At 39.0% G+C, this 13,887-nt stretch overlaps 2 protein-coding genes across 2 annotated transcripts; both read right to left on the bottom strand.

The window, feature by feature from the left end:
- Positions 1-9,515: 9,515 nt before the first annotated feature.
- On the bottom strand, positions 9,516-10,803 carry LOC145590876 (uncharacterized). Its single transcript, XM_081647268.1, has 4 exons — positions 10,556-10,803; positions 10,335-10,453; positions 9,952-10,238; positions 9,516-9,847 (listed from the first exon to the last, which is right to left on the bottom strand). The coding sequence occupies exons 3-4, from the start codon at positions 10,196-10,198 to the stop codon at positions 9,612-9,614; spliced, it is 483 nt and encodes a 160-aa protein (XP_081503394.1). The 5' UTR covers positions 10,199-10,238; positions 10,335-10,453; positions 10,556-10,803; the 3' UTR covers positions 9,516-9,611.
- LOC145592144 (uncharacterized) lies at positions 10,317-11,160 on the bottom strand. Its single transcript, XM_081648603.1, has 3 exons — positions 10,913-11,160; positions 10,556-10,779; positions 10,317-10,453 (listed from the first exon to the last, which is right to left on the bottom strand). The coding sequence occupies exons 1-3, from the start codon at positions 11,158-11,160 to the stop codon at positions 10,317-10,319; spliced, it is 609 nt and encodes a 202-aa protein (XP_081504729.1).
- Between the last annotated feature and the right edge of the window lie 2,727 nt (positions 11,161-13,887).

Raw genomic sequence — 13,887 nt, 5'->3', positions numbered from 1 at the left:
CAAATGCACCATAGACATTATGCGTCTAACAGGGAGAATGGCAGCGCTGACCCGGTTCATCAGCAAGTCAGTTGACAAAGCCTTACCATTTTATCAATTGCTGAAAGGAAACAGAGAGTTCAAATGGGACAAGGCAAAAAGAAAAGATTTTAAGGGGATCAAGGAACACCTAACCAAACTCCCCACTATGATCAGCCTAGAGCAAAGTGAGAAGCTTCAGCTATACATTTCCGCCTCGGTACAGATAATTGGGTCAATCCTCCTGGTTAAAAGGCACAAACAACTGAAACCGGTATACTTTGTAAGTTATGTGTTAACAGATGCTGAGTAGAGATACCCACTGGTGGAGAAGCTAGCCTTTGTAGTGGTAACAACGAACAGAAAGTTAAAGCCCTACTTTGATGCTCACATAATCAAAATTCTCACAAATCACCCATTAGAGAAAGCTCTGTAGAAAATGGATGCTTCAGGGATGCTTCACAAATGGGCAATAGAACTTTATGAGTATGAATTTGAGGTCAAACTTAGAGCATCTATTAAAGCTAGATCTAGCTGATTTCATAGTGGAGGCTTCTTATGAGGAAAAAGAGGAAGAAATAGGGGTATGAAAAGTAGCAGTAGATGGATCTTCAGCTCAAATAGGCAGCGGAGTTAAGATAATCCTAACATCAACAGAGGGCAATGTATTTGAATATGCCATTAAGTTCAAGTTCAAGGCATCGAACAATGAAGCAGAATACGAAGCAACTCTGGCAAGGCTGAGGATGAGCATTGCAGCAAGAGCCAAGAAGGTGCACCTATAGACTAACTCTCAGCTGGTAACTAGCCAGTTGAAGGGGGAGTATGAGGCTAGAGAGCCTACAATCCTAAAATATACAACCAGAGTGAAAGAATTAGCAGCCCAGTTGATGCACTTTCAAGTGGACTTGGTCCCTAAAGCAAAAAACTCTTAGGCTGACGCATTATCAAAGTTGGCCAGCTCTACCCTCTAAAGCCTCACAAGGACAGTCATGGTGGAGGTCTTAGAAGAAAGCAGCACTGCAAAAAGTGACCAAGTGGATTGCACCAGACAACAACAAGTGTGGTTTTCAAACATATTGCCCTATAAGATGCATGACTCGCTGCCTGATGACACAATGAAATCTAAGAAGGTAAAAAAAGATGTCAATTAATATGTTGTGATAAATGGTGAGTTGAACAAAAAAAGGCTTCTCTAAGCCACCTTCTGAGGTGTATCCTAGAGTGGGAGCATGAGAAAATCATGGAGGAAGCACACTCAAGAATTTGTGCAAACCATATTGGTGGAAAAGCCTTGGGAGTTGAAGTACTTCGAATAAAAGCATACTGGCCAACCTTGACACGAGATGCTTTAGCATATGTCAAAAAGTGTGAAAAGTGCCAAAAGTATTTTCCAGTCATCAATCAGCCAGCGAATGACCTGACTCCGATCCTCAGCCCGATCCCGTTTGCTCAGCGGGGAATTGACATATTAAGACCTTTCGCCACTAGGTCAGCGGGAAGGAAGTACCTCATAGTAGCGGTGGACTACATCACTAAGTGGATTAAGGCTAAGCCCACGAAGCATATAAAGGCTTCCCAAGTAAGAACATTTATATGGAAGAATATAATTACAAGATTCGAGGTGCCACAATACACTAGTAGAAAAAAACAAACGGGCGGCCACAAATAGGAAGCGGTTAATGAAATCCGCTTCCTAAAAACCACTTTAGCTCTAAAAAATGAGAAAGATACTAATGGGTAGCGGTTTTTGATTCAAACCGCTTGTCATATTAGACAAAGGGAAATAAAAAAAACCCTCACACTTACTCCTCCTTAGTCCTCATTCACTCTATCTTTCTCATTCAGCTATCACTCCCTTTCTCTCTCCTCCTTGCACTCCCACTCTCTCTTAACTCCACCGCCGCCTCCCACCGCTACTGGCCCACTTTATTTCTTCACTAGTATTGTGATGGTGGCCTGGCGACAATGGTAGCTATACTCTCTGGCCTTTCTTCTGGTATATTCGATCTTCTTCTCCATTTAGCATTATTTTTTATAATTTATACTTGTTTTTATTACTAAATTCACTTATCTTATATCGTGAAAAAAAAATCACTTATCTTACGGAAATTACATGCTCTTGAATAATTCAGGATGTTTGATTTAATTATCTGTCAATCGTGATTTAATTGGTTGACAACGATGAATTACTGTTGAATTTAACAGCATATTATTGTATGTAATGAAAATTGACTACATACAGTACTTGAATTCTACTATTACTGAGAACTGAGAGGAAACCCTGCTAAAATGTAGCCAAATTCGCTGTTGGAACTCGGAACATTGATTGACTCATAGGTCTTACGTATGCGTTGTAAAGTAAATTTATCTTGATGTCGCTAAATTTTCAAGCATTAGTGTTAAATCCATTAATTTGTACGGAGAATGAATTTTTGTTAGTCGAAACGATAATAATGTTAACAAATCCCTTAGGAATATACTCGAATGAGAGGTGGTGGCTGCAACCACGTTGTAAGCCCTGATAAAGTCATATTTAGTTGGATCAGCTTATTGATTTATATTCTAAAAGTGCCTAATAAAATTGACCTCTTGTTGGCATTCACTAGCTATAACTATTGAGTGTGATTTTTCTTTCAAGGAGAGCTGCTTGGCTTGGATGAAAATTAAGGCAACTAATTATAAACATATGGTTTAAAATTGTTGCATCAATGTTAAAATTAAGAATTGGGAATAATAATTGGAGATTGGCTTGCCAGAGCTTGTGCTTTTAATAATTATTGCAGTGGTAAGATTATTAAGCAGACAAAACTAGCACTTTGTGGTTTTTGAAATTAAGAGTTGGGGATTATATATCTTCAATATGCTTTTACGTAATTATCATTTGGCTTCAAGTGATTAGTTCATCCACAATTTAATTTGCAGTTTTCATCGTTTGGCTATAGTTTGGGAAGCATGTTTTTGTATGCTTTGCTATTCTGAACTTTGTGGCTATAGTTTGGCTATAATTTATATGCTTACTAAGCCTAAAGAATTTGGAGTGGTATGGTTTCGACTTGTGAATCTATCTTTAGTCCTTCTTGAACTTATTTGGAAATTTGGAACTATGCTGCTGTTTTAAATTTTTGATATTATATATTAGTACAATTGTAACTACATGCTCATGAATGGATAGAAAAGACTCTATGCTTTTATTCAATATTTGTTGTCTTAGTTTAATAACAATAATCTTTCTTAGTCTCTTAGGGCCTGTTCTGATTGACTGAACTTAACTTAAGTGAACTAAACTAAAATGAACTTATTAGAGCCGAACTGTACCGAACTAGATATTTTATGAGAGAAGGGAATTAAGAACTGAATTGAACTAAACTTATTGGAGCTGAGCTGAACTGAACTGAGTTGAGCTTAAAATAAGCTGAAGAGAACAGGCCCTTAGAGGATCTTGGTACATTTGGTTTCAAAAATTCACTGTCACAACCTAAGGAAGTGTATTGAATGTTTACTTTTTTTTTTTTTTTTGGCTTGTTAGCTAAAGAAGTCCTATTTACTTATTATTTTGTGTTTTTTTATTTTCTTTTTATTAGGGAATGTATATATAGAGCCGAGAAATCCTGAGTATACTTTATTTATGTCAAATGATGAAGGTGCACTTCTGACATTCGAGGCCTTAGACTGCAAGTTTTGCCAGAACTTGGGTGCCTACACTGCCTATCTGTCGAAAGTATATTTAGAGCCGAGATATCCTGAGGCATACTTTGGGTAGAAGAAGGATTTTCTTAAGAACAAAGTCAGGTTGCAAATTGGTGGTTGCTTTGCTTTAACCTCTCCTATAACCAAACAACAAGCAAACTCGTAGCAACAAAGAAAGATTAAATTTTACTGCTGCGCTGTTGTTTCCCTCCTTTTGCTGCCCCTGCTGGAGCCGTTGCCCCTTCGGCTAGTGTAAAATTAAAGTTATTAATTTTTTGTTTTAATTTTTTTGCTAGTGTAAAATTACAATTATTAATGAAAATATATGAGTTTTATGTTTATTATGTATATGTGTAAGTGTTCAGCAGTCAATTTAGATGAAAAAAGCAAAAAAAAAAAAAAAAAAAAAAAAAAAAGCAAAAAAATTTTTTGGTAGTAAAGGGCAACGGTTCAGTCGCTTCCCATTATGCATCACATTGCACGTGTGGAATGCAAATGGGAAGCGGCTAGGAGCCCAAAGCGCTTCCCATTACCTCCAAATGGGAAGCAGCTTGAAACGCTTGCCATTTAAATGGGCAATGGGAAGCCCCCCAAGCCCAAGCGGTTCAACATCGCTTCCCATTAGGGGGTTTGAACCGCTTCCCATTTACTTTATTCTACTAGTGATGTAAAGTCTTTTGATCATGGATGTTAGTTTGACTGTGACACCATCAAAGACTACCTAGAAGAGATGAGCATCAAGTACGCAAGTCCTTTAGTTTGTCACCCGCAGAGCAATGACCAAGCAGAAGCAGCAAACAAGCTGATTCTAATAGCCTTGCAGAGGAAACTGGAAGAGCATAAAGGCCTCTGACCTAGTCCCAGAAGTACTATGGGCAAATAGGACAACGGAGAAGGACCTAGTCCCAGAAGTACTGTGGGCAAATAGGACAACGGAGAAGGAAGCCACTGGAAAGAGCCCATTCGCCTTAGCTTATGGGGCAGACGCTGTAGTCCTAGTGGAAGTGCAGATTCCCAGCTTGAGAATTCAGCACTATGAGCAGCAAGGAAATGAGAAGTGCCTACTGGAGGTGCTGGATTTCCTTCCAAAGATGCGATTGAAAGCAACCCTCAGGTAGCCCAAAAGAGCAGAATCTCAAAGGCCTTCAACAAAAGAGTCAAGCATCGGGAATAGCTACCTAGAGATCAAGTTCTCAAGAGGACTGCGACAGTGGGGAGAGGAAACCAGCACGGAAAGCTATCAACAAATTGGGAAGTCCCTTTCCTCATTCATGAGCAGGTGGGACCAGGTGCTTTCCTCCTCGCTGATCAAGAAGGTCAGGTTTTATAGAATAGTTTCAATGCAGATGTGTTAAAGAAATATTTTGTTTAAAAGCGTATGGCTAAGTAGAAGCTAAGGAAAACTTTGTTTGTGTTATGCAATGTTAATCAAGGCAATTTAAGTCATTTTAATTCAATGAAATACAAGCCTCCGCGTGAGGAGCATACTACATAAGCCTGACTAAGCATATTTATTCATTGCATTATATTTTAGCATCGTACACTAAAATGCAGAAATATCAGACGCATTTAAAAAGTCATCATGTCAAAGACAAAAGCGTCAAGGTAAGACGCAGCAAGACATGATTAAATCAACCAGATTGAAGAAGATAATTCTTTCCTTAATCTAACCTGCCTGCTCAAGGAAAATAGGGCACCACCTCGGGGACGCCTGAGGAGGTTGCCTGCTACGTTCAGCTTGAGTAGGAAGGAACGAGTGAAAGGCGGAAAATGGAGCTGAGCGGGCACCACCAAGGTTCTCTTGGTTCTGCCTAGCTCGTTCGTAGTAGGAAGATAAAAGAGATAGACTATCGGTAAGCCCTTACACGAATTAAGTAAGGAGCATGAACAATAAGTCACAACCAAATAAGCTGAATGACATACGCACAAGTCCCTAAAAAAGTCAAGTAGGTGACACAGCATATAAGCCCTCGTCATGAAAGACGAGTGGAACGAACTTAGAAGTCCTCACCCAGTACGGTGAAGGACAAAAGCTAATAAAGCCCCATACAACAAAGTAAGGGAGTAGTAAAGAAAAACGCAATAGGATAACCCAACCTACGAGGTTTTACCCAAAAGAAAGAAGGGGTTGCTGAGTTAAGGTTTAGGTACAACTATACCATGACTCAGCAACAGACCTAAGCAGGCAGACAAGTAATAAATTAGGCAGTAAGCAAGATAACAGAATGCAGTCAGCCAAAAGTTAAAACATTCACAGGCTGAACCCTTATCCACAAGGGCATAGAAAACATTCAGCCAAAAGTTAAAACATTCACAGGCTGAACCCTTATCCACCGAGATAAAGACATTCATCAAAGCAGTCAGAGAAGCGAAGAAATTCAAGTTGAGCTGGAGAAACCCGGCAAGATAGAAATATAAAAGTGTTAGACGAAAACGCATAGAAGATACAATCTTTGGCGGCTATACAACCCAAAGACAACAATAAATACTACCTAGTAACTACAGACCTAGGTGAGGGAAACTCTAAGGAACCACAGGAGGAAGGGGGAGACAGCCGCCAAAACCTTTATTGCTCATCAGCTAGAGTCTCAACTTCAATGGCAGCAGCAATATCAGGGCAGAAAGGCACTTCCAAGTTTAACACAGCATGGTTGGGAACTTTACAGTTAATAATGCGAGAATGGTCAGCAGGCAGATTATGACAGTTTACTTCCCCAACAGCGTCAACCCTGGTCCAAAAGGCATTAAAACGAGCCTGTTGCTCCACGCTCTCCCCATAGAGGCTGGTCACGTCACGAGTTGCAGCTTCCCAACCCCGATCATGACGATCAACAAGCAGCTTAGCAAAAGTTGGTAAAAGCACCAAAGACTTAAGTGCTTCCTTCTTAGCAGCCTCAAGCTCGCCTTCCCTCCCAGCCTGCAGGGTGGCTATCTCAGCCTCAAATGCTTGCACCTTAGTTGTTTGAGACGCTTCCAGCTGCCTCTCATAGTCTACTAGTTTAGCCTTGCACCTGCTCTATCTCTCAAAGGAATCACCTCACTATCCATTGCATCCTTCTCACAGCGAGCCAACTGAACCTCCTTGTCCTTCTCAATAAGGGCCGCATTTTTATTTTGGTACTCCTTCTCTACCGTAAGTAGGGCATTAGCCAAATCACCAACAGACTTGGTGAGCTGCAAACAAACATAAAGATAAAAATAAGCAAAGCAGCAAAAATGAGAATAAAAAGAGAAAAAAGAAAGCTAAGGCAAAAAGAAAGCCAGGGCATATAAATTAACCTTTGGCAAATCATGACACGCAGTGGTAGCTGGAAGGTTGTGAGCCACTAGTAGAGTTAGTAGGGAGATGAATACACTTAGTGAGGCGGTATCCTATAGTACCGCCCTGTTGTGGGTTATCTACAAATAAGGACTCGTCAGCCCGAACGTTCATCAAAGGCTGAAACGGAGCATTCTCAGCCCCAACAGGGCACATCAAGGGACAAAGAGTAGCATCAATGGGCACCTCCCGAACTCTATAGGTCTAGTAGGGCAGAAAGTAATGCCAGCTAAGATAGAATTCGTAGAGAGAGAATTATCAAATGCATCACTTAAAAACTAGTGGACACAGCGATTGGGTTCACTATAATTATGGGTACCAGTTTCCTTAACAACATTCTCGTTAGGAAGTCCAATGTTGGCAAAGTGAGAGGCAAGAGGATCGAACGCGAAAAAAGTACGGGCCCTTTTCGGCAGCGGGCTGGTCGGCATCAATTGAGGGAGAAATCACGGGGTCATCCTCCAAGTCAATAACGGGATGATCCTGCTTATGTGACCCCGCAAGCTGAGAATGCCCCCTGTTGCTGGCACTCCGTAGACAGCCTCGAAGCCTAGTAGAGCAAGGCGGTATCTTAGGAAGCTCCATGATAGTTTCATTAGGAAGCTCAAAGGTAGAAGCCTCAATAGGAGGAACAACAGTTTTCTTAGCAGCAATGGTAGCACCAATGCTAGTAGAATAGAGCAGAACATGCTCAACAGAAGTTGTGGGTTTTTCACCCACCGTAGCATCAACCTCAATCTCCCCCTCAGGGGGAAATTCGAAAATACTGTTAGCAAAATTATCAGCATTATCATTTTTAAGATCACTAAAACCTTGTATCACCGGTTCGTTTACTCGAGAAGGCTAAGGTGCCACCTGGGCGAAAGCCGCAACAAGGTGCTTCTTAGAAGAAGAAACGGCATGCGCCTCTAACGTCTCAGATCCCGAAGTAACTTCCTTAGGCTTGTTGCGGAATTCCCGTCAACTTTCAACGGTAGAAGATGAAGGCTCATCCTCAGCCTGACCAGACCTTGCCTAGTCAGTAGCCGTCACAGTATCAAATATAGCTCTCAATTCAGCATGGGCCAAGCGGATTTCACCTTTTAAAGCACCAGCATGAACCTCCAAGGTTTCGAATAGTTCAGAAGGATTGTCAGGGGTAGCAATGATAGGATCCTTCCAATTATCTTTCAGCCCGAGAATACGCCTATCTAGCGTATCATAACTTGAAAAAACAGACGTAAAGAGGAAAAAAGAAAGACTAAGGAAAAAAAGCAAACAGGCATGAAAAAGAGAAAACACCTAGAGAAAACAAGGAAAAAAAACATACCAGACTCATGGGTAGAGCACAAGCGCATAGCGGAAAGCTGCGCGTTGCCCATGATGTACTGAGAGTTGGGCTGCAGAGCTTAGGATACTTCGAATCACCTGTGCCTGCTCCTTACAGTGCATCAAAAGCATCGTCTCCTAAGAAGATTAAGAGGGAAAGATAATGACCCTAACCATATTAGTACGAATCAACCGGAAATTACGCAGCACGGCAAAGGAAGAAGGTATTGAAACCCAGAAAAACTCGCCAGCCCAATCCCTAAAGCAACCAAGCTTGGGATAGGACAGCACTCTACCGTCCTTAGGGGCCACATAGTACCATCTGGACTCAGAAAAGCTAGAGGACGACCTCTTCAAGCTCATCAAAGACTTGAATAGGTGCAGCTACTCTAGATAACGTCGAAAATGCAAGAACCATAACAAGCATATTAAGGTGTGCAAAGATGCAGGATGTAACAGAGCAATACAAAGATTAAAAGCGTAGAAAAACTTTGTCCAAAGTAGGGTCCAAAGGAAAGCGCAAACCTAAGTCCAGCTGAGAAGCGAAGACAGCATTATGACCAGCAGGGGGAGCAGACAATTTAGAACCCTCATCTGGTAGGACCAACCTGTAGCCTGGCCCAAACCCATAAAACTTTTGACCCACTGCGGTCTAATTCAACCTCTCTTTACGCCAGTTGGAATCCAGCACGCAGTTTTTGAAGCCCTTAAGTATTAAAGATCTAACCTTTACGCATTGTTTGGATAGCAATGAAGTAAGGAAAGGAAGGGGAAGGAAAAATGAGGAAGGGAAGGGAAGGGGAAAGAAAGAGGGGGAGGTGAACTCCATTTTCCCTCCAAATCTCTCCAATTTTGGAGTGATTATGCTTATTAAAGAGAGAGGGAAAATGGATCTCTCCTTCTCCTTTCCCTTCCTTCCCTCAATTCTTTACCCAAACAAGAGAGTTTGTCCCTTTCCCTCCCCTTCTTTTCCTTCCATTTTCTTCTATCCAAACCAAAGTTGTCGGGATCGGGATCCTACTTTGGATCGATAAGGGGGGTAGGATCAGATCGTAGAATCGTAAGATCCTATAAATTTGAAGAAATAAGTAACCAAATTGGTAGTACATATTTCTCAAGTAAAAATAATTGTTAGAAAACACACTTTTGCTCATATATGAACATTGTTACATAATTAAGATGATTTTACAAATATTTTAAAGCGTACATAGTCAAAATAGTATAGAAAAACATAGTTCAAACCTCATAAAAGCTAAAAAACTGAATAATCAACAAGCTACTCTTCATTATAACCAAAATTCTTATCATTGGCATCATCAAAGCTCTCTGTTCCGGTTGTTCCTGTAACCATTCCTGTTCCCATTCCCGTTACACACCCATCAAGATCACCATCACCATCAAGATCAAAAAAGTTTATTTCTACATTTCTAGAATCATCAACCTCATTTGAAGCAACACAAGCAGCTATGTCTTTGTCATCATCACTAATTACAAGTTGCTCAACATTTACACCTACGGGAAAGAGATTAAAGAAAGTTACTAATTACTAATTACATATTATATATCTATTAGAGGAATGTAACACATCAAATTATTATTTTCACAAAAAAACTTACTTTGAGATGGATCATCATTGTTTTCACCCACTACATTTGAGGCTTCTTTGGCTGCTCTTCTAGCAGCTCTATCAAGGACATTCAACCATGCTCCATTTTTAGGGAGAACAGGCTCCTCCATTTCTGTAATCCATTCATCATCCGAAGACATGTCATCTAATGTAATTGGGTCTTGATACTTGGCAGCTCTTTGATGTTGTTTTTGCTTTAGTTTGAGATTGTACATAACAAATACCAAATCATTCATTTTTTTTTTGGTGTAAACGATTTCGCTTCTTTGTATGCACCTACGTATAGCATTGGAAAAAGAGGAATAATATATTATATGCCTACTTATATCAACAAGCTGCATTCAACTTCTTATTTTAGTTATATAAGCTTACCATCTCACATGCACTCCAATTCCGCTCACAACCAAAGGAGCTACAAGTTAAGCTCAAAATCCGAGTAGCAAAACTTTTAAGTTCTGGGCATTTATTTCCATATGAATCCCACCAATCAGCTGTACAAGTATATATAACAACCAGAGTGCAAAATATAGAACTCAGTTTTAAATCATTAACATTAAGAACGAAAAAAGGAAAAAAAAAGTTGAAGAATGAACCTGGTGACTTTTTATATCTGGTCATCACAGCAGTAGGCAATCCAAATAAACCTCGTGCATTATGAAAGGAATCGAGTTGCAAATCAATCATTACTCGTTCATCAGGGTCATGGACCATTCTTTGTAAACAAGCATACAAGCCAATTTTGATGTCTGCATTGGGTTTGAAGTTTGGTTTGAAATGAATTTGTGGGTTCAGATAGTAACCAGCAGCATGCAATGGTCTATGCATCGCTCAACAACAATATCCAACATAGGTGTATAACTAAAAAAAAATATGTAACATGTAAACAAATACTACAATATTGAATTTATAAGTAAAAAAGAAGAAAACAAAACAAAATCAAAATTACTTACTTTCTCTCCACATTGTTGAAATTTTCCTTTATTTGAATTTTGGCTTGTTCCATTGCATCATAAATGAATCCCATGGCAGGTTCATCTGAGTCCACCATTCTAAGCACCTTAACAAGGGGAAGGGAAGCTTTCAAGCATGTTATTACTCCATTCCAAAACCCACGAGTATCCAAAACTATACGTTGAACCTTCTTTCCTTCCACAGATTTAGCAAATCTACTTGTTCTCCACTTAGAAGACGTGAACATTATCAATGGTCCTTTTTGCTCATTTAGACATCTTAAAGTCAAGTAAGAAGTTGCAAATCAAGTAACACCAGGCCTTATTAACTCTCTTTCTTTTGTGAACTCCTTTAGCCAAGTGTGCACCATTGTTCGAGAATATATGAAAGTGGTTATCCTCCTACCTTTAGAAATTGTTACATTATGTACTCTGATTTTGTTATCTAAATCCTCTAGCATCAAATCAATGCAATGTGCAGCACAAGGTGTCCAAAAAAGTTTAGTCCTTTTTTCCATTAGCATCTCTCCGGCAACCTTATAATTTGATGCATTGTCTATAACAACTTGTACAATATTTTCCTCCCCTACTTTTTCTACAACAGCATCTAGCATATCAAACACTTTATCTGCAATCTTAGAGATATCTGATGTGTCAACAGAAGATAAGAAAACAGTATCTTTAGGGCTATTCACCAAAAAATTTCAAATTGATCTTCTTTTTGTATCACTCCATCCATCTGACACAATAGTGCAACCTATTTTCTTCCATTCAGATTTAAACACCTCAAGCATACCCATTACACTAGCTACTTCCTTGTTCAAACACTTCACCCTAATTACATGATAACTTGGTGGCTTCAATCCAATTCCATATTTAGCAATCTTTTCAACCATCAAAGCAAATTCTGGATTATTTACCGCATTAAAAGAGATGGCACTAGTATAAAAAAAACCTTGCTATTTGTTGGCATACTTCTACTCTTTCTTCTCTTTTATACTTTTGATATAGTGTTGTTTGTATTGAACTCCTCTTTGTAGTCACAAATGTATCCATGGGTCCCCTACCCTTTCGATAAGAAGCTTGTCCTTCTTGGTTCACTTCATAATTGTACTCATCATCATCACCAATATCAGTATATTTCCTTTTCTTCTTTGCTGATTCTATTTCATTTTGATGTAAAATAGCTCTAATTTTTTCTTATATCTCGTTAGGGGCTTGAAAACAAGCTTCAACATTAAAGTGAGTGCCAGCTATGTGATGTTTTAGCCTAAAGATACCACCAGATCGCACAATACCACAATAATTACACCTCACTTTCTTAGAAGCTTTATCCACCTCAGATCCATGTTCCCAACTAGGGTCTAATCTATTTCCAGGAGCATTTTTCCTTTTTTTTTGTAGAACTTGATATAGTTTAAATTGGGTTAACCTGAAATTAAGCTACTATAGTATCTGTTTCGGGTGAAAACAATGGGACCTTGCCGAAGGTCCAATGAAGTGGTGAAGACTGGGCTCGGTCCAAGTGATGTTGGGCCGAGGATTTCCTGCACAGCAAACACACGTAAACTAGCCTCGGGGGTGTCGCCGAGGAAGGCCCCTCCGATGCTAAAGTCAGTACAATGTGTAGAGAGAAAGCTATGCAAGAGAATTAATTGCTTAAGGCTTTGTTTGTGTATGTAAAACTTGTAATATTGATGGCTTTTATACCTTGGCATATATGGGAGAAGTGGGCCTTGGCCCAATTGACTTGCCTTGTGGACTGATCTTGACTTTAGCACAATTGGAGAGATAAACCTTGACCTTGGGCTTTTAATTGGATCATTTAATGACTAGGCCCAATTGGACTAAATTGGACCCAAACAGTATCAAAAGGAAATCCAGAAGCAAACTAATTGTAATTACCATATATAATTTTACATAAAATGAACATTAATTCTTATGACTTTAAAAACCCATTGTAATTGCATAATCAAACAGAATATGTAAAAAACAAATCACAACTAACAAGGAAGAATGCTAGAACATAACTTATTAATTTTCTTTTAATTAACACTAATCACAACAATCAACAAGCAAATAACAAGCATATAGGAAACAAGCAAACCCATTGTAATTGCATAATCAACAAGCAAAAGAAAGTCACGAAACTAATATGGAGTATGAAAAAATGCAACTTCAGCCACATGTAATTGGGCATTTGAGCTACTCAACATACCCACCAAATTAGCCACAAAATTAATCGAATTTACAAAAATTAATAAGTAAAGTGAAAGTATTAAACTAAAGTACAGCAAATTACTTCACCAAATCTCATCAATAATCTCATATTCTCATGAATTTCAGTTGAAAAAAAATCGACAAGTAGTGAAGTAGTATTATTTACCTTGTATAGTTGCATGTAATTGATAATAGCTTGCAATTTGACTACGAAAAGATTAGCCCAGAAGAACCAAGAGCAAAAATCAAATTTGGAGCTTTAATTCGAGCGAAAATCAGTGAGTGTTACTGTATTAGGGCTTCAAACAGAGAAAAGAGAAACGTTTGATCTTTTGATGTAATTATTTTGGGCCTTTGTAAGTTTTGCGCTCTATTCAATAGTCTTAACTTAGGGTCGGTAGGATCGTACTAGGATCTTGATCCTACACAATCCTGCACGATCCCACAACGATCCTGGGTCATTTGCGACTTCAACTTTGATCCGGATCGATTTATAATATCCGAATCATAGGATCGTACGATCCTACCATCCAGATCGCGATTCTAACAACTTTGATCCAAACAAAGTATTAATTATTTTAGTTGGTTGGAACTTTATATACTATATTCCATGATTGTTTATTGAACTTTCTTGATTTAATCATTTTTTAAGTTGATTAAAGTCATAAAGTTTCAAACTTGTGATTGAATTTTAATTAGTCTTCATATTGGAAGATGTAATTTTTCAAATGAACACAAGTTAAGCTGGAATTATT

Source organism: Chenopodium album, chromosome 18 (assembly GCF_948465745.1).
Source record: "Chenopodium album chromosome 18, dcCheAlbu1.1, whole genome shotgun sequence".
Lineage (NCBI taxonomy): Eukaryota > Viridiplantae > Streptophyta > Magnoliopsida > Caryophyllales > Amaranthaceae > Chenopodium > Chenopodium album.
The sequence above is the reverse complement of the archived record's forward strand: the minus strand, read 5'-3'. Positions and strand labels throughout refer to the sequence as shown.

What these genes read in the sequence shown, in the direction of transcription:
- LOC145590876 (XM_081647268.1), bottom strand. Translation starts at nt 10,198, where the DNA reads ATGAATGATTTGGTATTTGTTATGTACAATCTCAAACTAAAGCAAAAA. An exon ending in CAATGATGATCCATCTCAAA is followed by an intron (nt 9,848 to 9,951) that starts GTAAGTTTTTTT and finishes TCTTTCCCGTAG; the next exon opens with GTGTAAATGTTGAGCAACTT.
- LOC145592144 (XM_081648603.1), bottom strand. Translation starts at nt 11,160, where the DNA reads ATGTTCACGTCTTCTAAGTGGAGAACAAGTAGATTTGCTAAATCTGTG. An exon ending in TTCAACAATGTGGAGAGAAA is followed by an intron (nt 10,780 to 10,912) that starts GTAAGTAATTTT and finishes AGCGATGCATAG; the next exon opens with ACCATTGCATGCTGCTGGTT. An exon ending in CAGATATAAAAAGTCACCAG is followed by an intron (nt 10,454 to 10,555) that starts GTTCATTCTTCA and finishes ATACTTGTACAG; the next exon opens with CTGATTGGTGGGATTCATAT.